Genomic DNA, 12,572 nt, shown 5'->3' with positions numbered 1-12,572 from the left:
AAGAAAAGAAAGGTTTATAACATTTCTCTGGTAGCTTTGAAAAACAACTTTCCAAGCGACCTTCTGGTTAACAACATTTTTCTTCGAATTAAGTAACCAATTTTCCTTTCTCTAGGAATAACAAGGCACTTTATTTTTTTTACACAATTTAATATTTTAGCAAACGATGTCTATGCTCGAGCAATAAGCAGTCTATAAAAATGCCAATTTCGCAATGTATCAATGCCTGTAACTATTTTAGAAGAATACCTTTTGTTTCCAATCGATATAAAATTTATCATTTATGTTCAATTTAATGTAGAATTTTGCTAGTTTCGTTAGAATTTAGCTGTTTACGAGATGGAAACGTCGGCACAGTTCTTGAAGGTTTCCTGAGGACCACAGCCCACTTTCGAGGTGCCATCGCTGCACTCTCCCCAATTGTTGCCGGCTGTGTAGGTCCACCTGATCACGCATTGTTCACAGGTGACATCTTCGGGAAGGCGAACTGGCACGTTGAACTCGTACTGACCCTGCGAGACTTCTTGCTCGTAGGTGCCATCAGCCAGCTGAAGAGGATGCTCGTTGAAGCAGTCCTCGGACTCCAGGTGCTCCGGCGACGGAAGGCGGCACATGTGGAAGGTGAATTTTCCCATGTGGTTCGCGGTCAACTTTACGTTCACGTTGATCGTCTCGCCGTGGTTGTACCTGCCGTATTATTACCTTTGAAGCGATTGTTTCAATTTCAACAGAACTAGGTCTAATTCGACCCGGTCATGATAATAATCTTGGCATTCTGCAGGGATGAACATTTTTCAAATTTTGCGGTTTGGATTTCGGCGATTCGATCGCTGCGCAAGATCACAATTTTCTCGAGATAGCGATACATGAAGTTGAAGTCTATAGGAAATCAATTTATCGTCCTTTACACCTTTTACACCTTTTAAAACGGAATAACTTTCTTATGATCGGGCCTAAACACGCGGTTTAAACTTTTTTTGGGATGATAGAGAAATTGGTCTAGTCGGAAATGACTAAAAAATTCTTCTGAGAAACTGCAATTTGGCGGCATGGTGAAAGAATTAAAAAATTATATTTTTCTAACTTTTTTTATCCGAGCCTGTAACGAAAATTTAAAACATTTATTTTGAAGATCTCGGTTGACCCTGACGTGAGCTGTAAGCAATCAAAGATCGCGAATACTACAGTTTTTCACGAATTTCAACCAAAAGCAGGTAATTTTGATAGCTTTCAGCTTTCATCCGTAGCTTGACTATGCGTCGACCGATTTTGATGAAATTTCCAGCATGCATATAAGTTAACGAGATCTACAAGATGCATGTTTAAAATTTTCGTTATAGGCTCGGATAAAAAGGTTGAAAAAACATCATTTTTTCATTCCATTTTCATGCCAACAAATTGCAATTTTTGAAAATAATTTTGCTCCACGAAGGCACTGTGATTGAAAACGATCGAGCACTCTATTTAAATTAAGTGAAACGAATTAGCTGTCGAAACGATCCTTACCTTTCCACGATCACGCCTGTTCCATAAACGCCGCGGTTCTCATTGGGCCTGGGTTGATGAATGTCATAGTTGTCGCCACAAAGACCGCAACGTCCACCGTTTTGATTCCACATAACCTACAATAGATGGTTGAATGGTTAGAAGAGCGACGCCATTGTTCGGAGACTGCCCCTTTCTCTGGCTCTCGTTCCGACGACCGTGTATTTCTTGTTGCGATCTCCGGGCGCTCGGTGAGACACCAAAACGTTAAATAATCACGTTCAAAGTGGCAATTGATTCCATCAACTTTACATAAAATTAAATTAATTAATCTTGACATAAAACAGACATAGTCTTTACCAATCATAATCTATTAAAACTAGATAGAAGAGTTGTCTAGTTGTCAGTCCGAGGACAGACGATCTTTAGGATTTTTTTTCTGGTTAACGGAACGGACTTATTTTTGAAACAAGTAGATTATTCAAAATAGCATAGATAGCACAACTAGAAGTAATTTTTTCGCTGCGAAATCTTAAAAGGTGCCCGAGCAATGGCAGCTAATCCAGGTCTCTTATTTATTCCACTAATAATACTTTCACATTCTTCGAGTCTTTTAGCCTTTCTTCTGCTTCAGACTTTTCACTAATTGTCCTCATAAATGCATAAAATTCGCAATCTAGCGATTGCTCCGCTCCAATTAATGCTTGACGTTAATAATTACTACTTCGATAGAATTTACTCGAGTTTAACGTCGAAATGGATGGCGTCTCGTGTTCGGTAACGTATCGATGAATAAGTTAGCGATCGGTAGACTGCGGATTTGATCGATTTATGGCAAAAATATTTATGACACAGATTTATGGCATAGAAACCAGTGAAGATTCTAGAAGAATTTAAACGAAGAAACACACATTTTTATCCAATTTCTGTTACCGACAGTTGACATAGAAACGTTTGATTTTACACACAAAGTTCGGCAGTCCAGCCATCGGTTTCAGATCCTTACGTCGTATCCTCCGCAGAACAGACTATTGTCGTTGTAGTTCGGCTCAACGGGGAACCCTTTCCTCCAAGCGCTGCTCCTGGACACGGGGTCCATCATCATCCCATGGCCGTAGACCTCCAGCAGCTGGACAGCCAGCAGTCCGGTGACCAGCAGAATTTGCGTAAATGCCATGACGAACGAATTACGAGCGATCGTACAATTAGCGATTCGGATACTATTACCAATGGGCAACCGTGATTTATCCCGCGGTTATATATATATATAGATATGTCGTATAAGTCTAGGATCCACAATTGGACGAAGATTAGCAGAGTGTTTGTTTTTATAAATTATTATGTACTCGTCGGAGACTTATCGTTCCATACCCGATAACGCCGCTTATCTTGGAATCTCTACGGCAATCTGTGATATTCAGAGATTGCTTAAATGACCATAAATCTAGCCGTTCAGAACGCTCGCGGAAGAAAACGTGAATTTAGGAGCGTGACGCAAATTATGGCGATAGACGTGCCGAAAATGAGATAAGGGAACATCGAGTTAACGTCGATCGATTCGTATGAAACTTGTATTTTTCTGATCTAATCTTTGAACGCTGAGACGTATTATTCGCATTTTCGCTAAGGAAAAAGTTACTTCAAATGATCTCATGAACCTCCGAGTTCCCGGAAATACAATAATTTTAGGACACCCTGTGTATACTATTATTGTATTCTCCCTAATCGACGCTCAGATTATGCACAAAAATGGACAATTTGGAAAGAGGAGATGCGATTATTCGAGCTTTGCTGTAAACACTGCTATAATTAGAATATAAAATATAACTATAAAAACGAGTCGGAAGGTTCGAATAATCGTATCTTCTCTTCGCAAATTGTCCATTTTTCTGTACAATTAATTATGGATAATTTGTATTTATTCCGTATCGATTTATACTGAATCGACTATAATGTCTAAGATCCGTAAGGGGTAGGATAAGAAACGTACGTATAATATTCAATGGATTAATTCTAGAATATCAAAGACACAGTTTGTTTGTATCGGGCTTTGTAGGAGAACGGAGATTTTGTTTGTTTGGAACGTGATTAAGTTGTAATGGTAACTTTTATGAGTTTTATATAACAGATTCGCAAACATAGTTTTCAGTAGTTTGGCCTTGCCGAATTCGAGTGCGTGGTCTGTTTCGTGTTTGCGTTGATTTGCATAAGCATGCCATGTTGATCGACGGTCTGGATCGTGAAATGATAAAGGTAAAAATCAGTGCACGTGTTTTTGTGCTTTATAAAAGTGTTCGAGTAGCCTTGAACGACGAGTTTAATAATGAATTTATCAAAAAGTTGAGAGTACGTATGATTTTCTCATGGCTCTTTATTCAAATTTTATTATTTTTATCTAAATTTCGCACGAAGTGTGATTAATTTGAAATTAGGTTTCCAGTTAAAAAAAGAAAAGAACAGAAAGATGTAGGTCAAAATCTGAATAAGCAGATTCTCTTTATCAAATTTCAATCGATACGATTCCAAGATTCTTTCGTGACATCACGTATCAATAATCCATATCGGGAATGCTCGACAATAAGAGCTTGTTATTAAATATTTTACCGCGGTGGACTATGTTCTAATTTTTACGCAAAATCCAATCATTCGTTATTATCTATTTTATTATAAACCATTCGAAACTCATTTATCACCGCTCCACTCGATTTCCGTTGAAAAAAAAGTTATTATCAGCCGTCGACTACCCGTGTATCATCGCTCGTGTTGTCAGCCTTGTAGTTTCCACTTGTTCCGAGTAATTACAAAATTCATATCCTCTTCGTTTCTTTCTGTTCGTCGAGCAATTGTTTCTATAATAATTACGATCTCTTATCACAGATCGATCGAACAAAGTTCAAGATTTAAAAATCTTGTTATCAAAACCACGGATTAAAAGGTGCTTCACATTTGAATCTGTACTATCTATTTTCTACCAAAACATTCGGTAAGTTACAAAAAATAGGACACTCAAGTATCGAGGACATTACGAAGCTAAAACAGACTTTGTTTCAACTCTGTGAAACAGACTCTAAAAAAAATCGACCATCTCGAAAGACTATTTTGCCTAACAGCGTATTAAATTTTTAAGACGGATAGCGAAAGAAAGGTTTTCGTAAGATGCGGCAATGAAAGATCCCGATAAAATTCTCAGTGAAACGAATGATGTCGATATCTTGGTATCGCCTGAAACAGTAATCGTTTCGATGGTACACGGGATCGGGATGGAATCGGCTGTCGGGAATTAGGTTCGCGGGGGCAGAATGAAATGCAAGGAACAGATCGAACGTACATCGTACGACATTTATTCTCTCGTTTCCCTTAAATCGACATCCTACGGTACGGGTAGATACAGAGGATCCTATAAAGGTACACGAATTTCCATGAACCCGGAAAATTCGAGGACATACACCGTCGTACCCCTCGCGTATCTCTTCTATTCTACGCTGTTCTGTGCGTGTACAACTGCGTGTGCGTGTGTTTGCGTATCCATGCCGCCCCATACTCCACCCCTCCACACGTCGCCAGCACCCGAGAAGCGCGAAAATGAAAAACCGAATGGCAAACGATCTTGAAAGCGGTGTTCACCTCGGTGACAAACACTTAAACGCCACGATCTAATTCGTCTCTGCTACGATCGTTGATCCGCGATCGAACTACAAACCAATGGGAAAACGATAAACCGACGGCCGATTCGCCCGGAAATCGGGAGAACGTTCCTGAAATAAACATTTCATTTACAGCCGGTCGACTCTCGGAGCAAGATCCAACAAGTTCATCGGCGCCTCCTTCGAATATCTCTCTTATTTTACAGCGGACGACGCGTTGGAACCGTGATAATCGACACGCGAGCCATTCTCACTTTCCCTCATTGGCAACCATTCCTCTGCTTCGGTGTATCTAAGCGATCGCTATTGTCGTTGTTGTTCGCTGTGCATCTACGCTTTTTTAGTTTATACACTCTTCCGCCTCGCCGCGGTCTTCGAACTACGTTAAACTACAGTCGTCGACGCAAACGTATGTGGACACCTTTCGAAATAACTTCTCGAAAAGTGGACTTTTACCGAGATTTACAAAACGATTGGAATTTTATCGAGACGAAAAAGGGCCGATTTGTTATGCAGGGTGTACACCGTAACGGTCGCCGTTATTACTATTCGATTACGAATTAAGTTTACGTTTCCTTAACGCGTAGGAAACTTAGTTTCCTAGTTATCGCCAATTTATAAGCTCAAGGTCATCCGAAGGTTATCGTATGGTAGACCACTGAATTCATTTTCTCATCAGCTGTAACAATATGGAGTTAAAAATACATGGTGCCGTTTAAAAAAGTCAAGGCGACCTTAGTTTTTAATCGAATAACAAAATTTTGCGCAATTTTTATCAATGCACTTTATTCCCGGGAAAGTACTGAATAACTTTTATTCGAAAGATTTTTTTGTTAGATTGGCCCAAATGCCTAGAAAATCGTGGCGACCGTTACGGTGAACACCCTGTATAATGGATAACAATACTTTTGCCAACGTTGCAATCGGGTGGAGGGGACGAAAAGAATGTTTTTGAATTTTTCTTTTTTATCCGACCATATAACGGAAGCTTAACATTTATAGCACCGAACAACGATATACCGTTTGCTGGTTTACATTTGAAAACTAGTTTTTCCAACATCTTAAACAAATCTAACTGGTTCGGTCCAATTTCGAAAGAGCTATTCCATTTGAAAATGTGTCCGCATACATTTGTCCATGACTATATGTGTTTAACACTGGAACTAGCGACCACTAAAAGAGACTTATAAAATAACAGGAGCGCATTTGTCAGGACATTGCGCAATTTTCATCACAAAATGGACCTGAATAAGTAATTGTCCACAAAAGTATTTTTACGATTTCACGAGGAGAGTGCAAGGCTTCGGGGTCACCGATGTTGTTAAAACTTTTACGCTTACAGTTACAGGGATAGACGGTCAATAGCTTTTTTTATGTATGTATTAAAGTTTCATTATTCGTTATTCAAATTCTGGACAAACGGTGCTCAAATTTCTTGAGTCCGCTACCCTCGCTATCAAGATTTCTTTGAAACAATGAAACTTTAATCGCAAATATCTAAAAAACTATCAACTGCCTGTTCCCACAATGGCACTTATTCGGAAACAGGACAACGAGATCAACGAGAGTACAAAGTCTCGACAGAATCGGTGGGAACCCAAAGCCTTCTATCGAAGAATCTATTATTTCCACGGTTCTGATAGTTCTAGTGTTAAGTTACGCATTTAATGTAACTAAATCGTGCATTTAAGATAGTGTTGGTAAATAAAGAAGTCGTCTGTTAACCCTCGGAAATGGTTGCCCCGTAAAGACATCGATTTTTACATTTATTATTCAGCGGTTTTTCAAAATAGTATAAAATTTCAATCGAATATGCCGGATAATCGGCGCGATACGATAAGTGGCGCCACTTGCGGCGAAATTTCAAAGCTCTACTCAGAGATCCGTACAGCGCCGATAAGTCCAGCGGCAAAACGCTGAAACTGCTAGCCAAAATCAACTGTTGGTAATTTGCCAATCAGTTTCAACGTTTTGCCACTACGCGGCGCTGAACTAAAATTCTAACGGAATTAGCATGATAACGCCATCCGAGTCGGAATAAAAACCTCGATGTTATCGCATGCATCGCATGTATCGCATGTGGATAATTTTGACGAACAGTTTGGCCGTTTCGTCGCTACGCGCATCGGCGCGTATTGGAGCGTTTATCGGCGCATTTATATTTTCAGAAGCAGACGATTCGTGCCGGATTTTTACAGGATACAGATGCAGCAGATTCTTTTGAATATTTCTGCACCCTTGACATTTCTTGACCCCAAGATTGGCAAATTTTGTACTATTTTCCGCGCAAATACTTTTCTTACGGTAAGATCGTTCTGTAACGATAAAAAAAAACTCGAATGCAGAAAATATGGTATTCTTTCAAAGCAATTTCCCCGAATTAAACAGTCTGCGATCGAAATTAATCGCAACGGACTCAGCCCCATCCGCGAGGGTTAACACCAATATTTCGATGGTTTCCTCGCGTACGAAATATTTTCAAATCTTGGCAGAACGATATAGAAAACGAAGGTTCAACGGAGAGTTAGTTACCGAATTACGCGATAAAGTTGAAGCATTCGTCAGGACGCTAACAGTTTGCCATTAGCATTTCGCAGCACAGGATTCTCGCAGTCGAATCCCGAAGAAAAAAAAAAATATCGCCGCTGTATTTCTAGGGAAGGTTCGCCACGAACCGGCGAGAAATTACGATTCCCTTGAAAGGGCTCTTACATCGACTCCCTAAAAAGGCCGGTCAAGTCTGATTCTAGGCGTGCGTTCCCCTTTGACGCGATCGAATCCTCCAGCAAATCTGCCGCGATAGTCCGATTCCTCGAAGCCGTTCCTTCCGGGAAAAACAGCAATCCTTCTTCCCACGGAAGGCACTCCGATCTCGAGTGAGTCCTCTTTGAATCTTTCTCCGGCACTCCATCTTTCTCGGTTTCTCGGCAGAGTTTTCCAAGGATCGAGGAAGGAACTTAGGAACCGAGCGCTGCCCGTGAAAATCGATTCCGGGTTTTCGAGCTCGAATCGACGCGCCGGGAAAAGGGCTCTTTACCCGCGGCAAGTTGGTATTCGAATCTCGAGCAAACCGGAACGAAGGACCGTTTAGCTCGATCCTTTACGAGGGAAAATATGGCCGGGACGGGGGGGGGGGGCAGAAGGGGCGGGGACGACTCGGCTCTCGAATAGGAAAGAGGCTCTCGTACAAAAATACAGCCAACCCCACTCGGAATTCATCGGTGCCCGGTTCGCGTGTCACGCTCGACGCGGTTTCCATTCCGCGACGGACTTTCTCGAGGATCTAGAACGTCTGCGGTGATATTCTCTGTTGTCACGGCCTTTGCGATCGGTCGACGCACAGCCATCGATCGAGCGACAATGTTTTTGGCAAGCTCGGAAATTTCCTAGCGAACGATCCATGTGACGTAGAATACGCGAAAGCCAACGGTCAAGCCTTGTAATTAGACCGCGGATCTCCTTGCGTTTTTATTAACAATATTCTAAGAATCGTTTGAAAATCAACGGTTGAAAATTCCTTCAAAAAACTGTTCAAAAGCGACAATAATTTCATTGGTAATTTAACAAATTCTTTCGATTAATTTAATACAACGTATCAAAAATAGCCAGATAGCAATAAAAATGTAAGTGCCAACGTCCGATCACTGGCACCGATCTAGACAAGGTCACTCATACATGACTGTATTTCAATCGACGGCAATTTCGATCCGCCAATGATTTAAAATTTCTCTTTGCAACAGGCTCGGAACCTCGATCTCTGCGTCCAATCGCTTCTGGATCCCGTCGGTTTCGTCCGATCGATGCAAGAGGACGATCAAGGGGATCGAATACAGGGTGTCTAAAAAGTGTCACGAAATCCAGAAACGGGAGGTTGGCGAGGTCGTTCGAAGTAACTTTTTCCTTAGCGAAAATGCGATTCGCGGCTTTGTTCACGAGTTATTCGCAAAAGAACGGTGACCGATGAGAGACGAGATCGGTTCGGCGCACTCGTTGGCTCGGCCGTCTAGCGCCAACCGATCTCGCCTTCCATTTTGTCAGTGGTTTTCGTTAATAACTCGTGAACAAAGCCGCGGATTGCATTTTCACCGAGGAAAAAGTTACTTCGAATCACCTCGGGAACCCACCGTTTCCGGATTACGAGAGAGTTTCGAGACACCCTGTAGATCGCGGCGAGATCCCGACGGCCGATCTGGATCTCGATCGACGCACAGCCGACGCGAAGAGGAATCGCGATGGTGTTCTGTCGCCGATCGGATTAGAAAATCGAGGGGAGGGTCGAGGCGCGGGTGTCACGGGGGTCGTTGGAAATTGCTCGGAGACGTCGCGACAGCCTACTGCCAAAGGTGACGGAGAACGGAGAACGGAGAACGGACTGGTACCACGTCGGGCTCGGATCGTCGGATGATCTACGAGGTTCTCTTTCCGAGCCTATTTCATCGGGATCGTTCGCCGATTCGTATCCAGCGGCTCGCCGTTGGGCGTCGCGACGCCCGACGATCCTCGTCGCTGCGACGACGTCGATGTGGTGTTCGTCGGCACCGTCGTCGTCTTCTCTGTGCCCGTCGCCGTCGTCGTCGATCTCTTCTGTGGAAAAGAAACACGGAAGATCCTCGGATCATTGTTCTGTGCGGCTGCATTGTTCTCTATGGAAATTTATTGTACAGTGGACAAAGGAAAGCCTCGGATCTTCGACTCGGCGGGACTTCGTTGTCTTGGGAATTGATTGGACCGTGGGCGATTAAATTATTACGAACGTCCAGGAGTGAAACCACCGAATGACGCTAACACATCGATTGCCGCGACAAACGACGTTTCGTAAAATCAAAGCACTTTATTCAACAAGTTCGACTTTTCATTCGGTCATTTGATGTTTTCTTTTGGCCATCGTGTACACGACGATTAAACAAGCTTGTTTGCTTTGTTTTATATTGTATTTTTCTACGATACCTCGTTATTTTGACGGCGATAGATTCTTTAATGGCACGGAACGCGTTGATCGAACTAAAATTGAGAAGTTAAATTTCTGCGAGGTAAATTATTTTCTCAATATTTTTATGTCTTGTACATCTTAATAAAAATAGGGACGTGTAACAGAATGTCAAAGTGTTAAAGATATGCTTGCAGTGCTTTCGTGTTGTTAAGTTTTTTATGACAGCTGGCAACGAGCTTGAACTGTTTCCGTATTGTGATACCTTTTTGGGACACTCTGTACAGCTCGATAAATTTTTGCAACAAATTTTGTGGAAATTCAAACGAAGGAAAGATTCTTTTTCGACGACTAAAAGATTTCTCGTGCTAAAAATATAATAAAAGTGAGCTATATTTGAACTGTTTTAACTTCGCCACAAAAGAACGTAGGACAATCTACCTAAGCTTGTTTTAAAGCGTGAAGCTATTACTGCAACCTAGTAATTCCAAAAATGTTAATTTTGAAAAGAAAAGAGTTATTTTAGTAATTGCGCAGTAAACCAGTCCCTCTAACGTCACCAAAACATTCGAGTCATTTGGTCCAGTTTGAACAAAGTCGTTGCATCTTAAAAAGCGTTCGAATACCGTTTACCACAGGAATAGTATAGTATATACCTCAAAGTATTTCTGCGGTGACATTATCAGATCATCCCATAATCGACAAGATTTTCCTTGAATTCGATCGATAAAGAAATACTTGCGACGAAGAAGGGTGCTACAGAGAAGCTTGTAGAGCCGCCATTTTGTCCGAAAAAAATCAGAAAAAAATACCGTTCGACTCACGAAGGTCGGAGCAACGAACGCGAAGCAAATAGTTCCCGAATCGGGCGTCGCTCTTCCGATGAGAAAATTCCGGAAGGCGGCTATAATTTGCAGTCGTCGATGGAATTGGCGCGAGCCGGGCGGATCATCGCGGGATTAACGAGTGTTGACCTTTCCGGTAGGGTCGGAGGGTGTGCAGCGATGCCGCGCGGGTGCGGTATTTAAGAGCGAGCGGGGACGCGAAACAGCTGGTGCAGCTCGAAAGACACTCGAATTGGAAGTAATCCTTGGGCATCGCGGCGGGGCCTTTACGTGCCGCAATTTCCGGGATCCGTTGACGAGGACGTGCCCGGACTCGGTCTGGTCGCCGTCGACCAGCACACCGGAAGTGACCGATGGTTTCCTTCCGGCGCGGCTCGGGGCTTACGTGATCCTTGGTCTGATTGCGAAAGTTCGCCGGGCCGCGGGCGTGCCGAACATAAAACTCTCCTTCCGCCGCGTCGCGTCGCGTCGCGTCTCGCCGCGCCGCGCCGCGCCTCGCGCTCTTCCTTTTCCGATCGCGTGCGGAAACGGCTCGGGATACTCGAGACCGGACGACTTGCCCCGCGAGTTATTGGAATCCTCGACTATCAGAAACAAATTGCAGCTGTCTGTTATACGGAATCGATGCTTAGAAGACTGACCCGAGATTCGTTGACACCGTTACCAGAATTTCTAATCGTATTAACGCAATACTGGCCGGGCTGTTCGTGCGAAAACTTTTGCGAGCAGGGGTTCTTAAAAACAGCGATTCTTGTTTTTCAAAAGAAAATTAAAGTTTGAACTACATACATTAAGTTTTTTTTTTTTATTATTAAGTTTTGCGACTATTTGTAGTTCTTCGGCATTTCACGAGCGATCAAGAAAATTGACTATTTTTCATTTCAATCATATTCCGTGTTTCACGAGCCGTCAAGAAAATTACTGCTTTTAGTCATTCGGACGGCAATTTGTTGATTCGGTAACCGTCGGTAAAACTGCGAACAAGTACAGTCAATTCTCCCCAATTTTCCTTCAGCTTGTAAACCAAAATGGACGATTTAGGATGAGATGGTACGATTATTCGAATCTTACGACACGTTTTTATAGTTGCCGATTGTCAACAATTATAAGAACGAGCTGCAAGGCTCGGATAATCGTGTTCTTCCCAAATCGTCCAATTTGTTTATAAGCCGAAGAACAATTGGGGAGAATTTACTGCACTTCGATCGGGCGTTTCGTTATTCTCGTTTTATACGTTCGATTGTTACTTTTTTATACATTTAAATTGAACAATAGGATTTCGTATAACTTGTTTAATAAATAAGTAAAATAAATAACGTCGTTGATTATCAATTCTACGAGATCGGTTTCCCCTTTCTGGATAATTTCTGATATTTTTCCCCGTTTTCCCACTGAATTTTATTTAATCTCGCTTGAATTCTGTGCAATTGAGGGGAACACGCGAATCAAATTTTTAATATCATTTTCCACGCCTCGCGACGATATTTCGACGCATGATAAATTCGTCTTGTTATTACTAAACGGTGGTATTTTATGCATCGATGCCGCGTGGATGCGTTTGAGCAATTATAAATGTACAATGAATTTTTTGCCTGCAAATTGATGTCGAATCAAAAGGTTTCACCGTCAAATATCGCATCAGAACGGAAATAAAATACCGGCGTTGTTGAA

The 12,572-nt window shown here is 42.2% G+C and overlaps 2 protein-coding genes across 3 annotated transcripts in view; both read right to left on the bottom strand.

Moving 5' to 3' along the window:
• Positions 1 to 100: 100 nt before the first annotated feature.
• On the bottom strand, positions 101 to 2,737 carry LOC117219248 (uncharacterized). The gene is made up of 3 exons (XM_033468230.2): positions 2,492 to 2,737; positions 1,507 to 1,622; positions 101 to 687 (listed from the first exon to the last, which is right to left on the bottom strand). The coding sequence occupies exons 1-3, from the start codon at positions 2,660 to 2,662 to the stop codon at positions 333 to 335; spliced, it is 642 nt and encodes a 213-aa protein (XP_033324121.2). The 5' UTR covers positions 2,663 to 2,737; the 3' UTR covers positions 101 to 332.
• A 2,073-nt stretch (positions 2,738 to 4,810) lies between these two features.
• LOC117219259 (uncharacterized) overlaps positions 4,811 to 12,572 on the bottom strand; it is a 251,012-nt gene continuing 243,250 nt past the window's right edge. For both annotated transcript variants that reach the window (XR_013032648.1, XM_076518560.1), the window contains one exon: positions 4,811 to 9,713. Coding sequence is in view for 1 of the 2 variants with exons in the window: in XM_076518560.1 (XP_076374675.1) it covers positions 9,558 to 9,713 (156 nt within the window). In the remaining variant the exon portion in view is untranslated. The remainder of the gene's footprint in view (positions 9,714 to 12,572) is intronic.

The sequence above is a fragment of the Megalopta genalis genome, chromosome 2 (assembly GCF_051020955.1).
Source record: "Megalopta genalis isolate 19385.01 chromosome 2, iyMegGena1_principal, whole genome shotgun sequence".
In the NCBI taxonomy this organism is placed as follows: Eukaryota; Metazoa; Arthropoda; class Insecta; order Hymenoptera; family Halictidae; genus Megalopta; species Megalopta genalis.
Note: the sequence above shows the minus strand (reverse complement) of the source record. Positions and strands in the feature narration are given on the sequence as shown.

What these genes read in the sequence shown, in the direction of transcription:
- LOC117219248 (XM_033468230.2), bottom strand. Translation starts at nt 2,662, where the DNA reads ATGGCATTTACGCAAATTCTGCTGGTCACCGGACTGCTGGCTGTCCAG. An exon ending in TGTTCTGCGGAGGATACGAC is followed by an intron (nt 1,623 to 2,491) that starts GTAAGGATCTGA and finishes CATCTATTGTAG; the next exon opens with GTTATGTGGAATCAAAACGG. An exon ending in ACAGGCGTGATCGTGGAAAG is followed by an intron (nt 688 to 1,506) that starts GTAAGGATCGTT and finishes ATAATACGGCAG; the next exon opens with GTACAACCACGGCGAGACGA.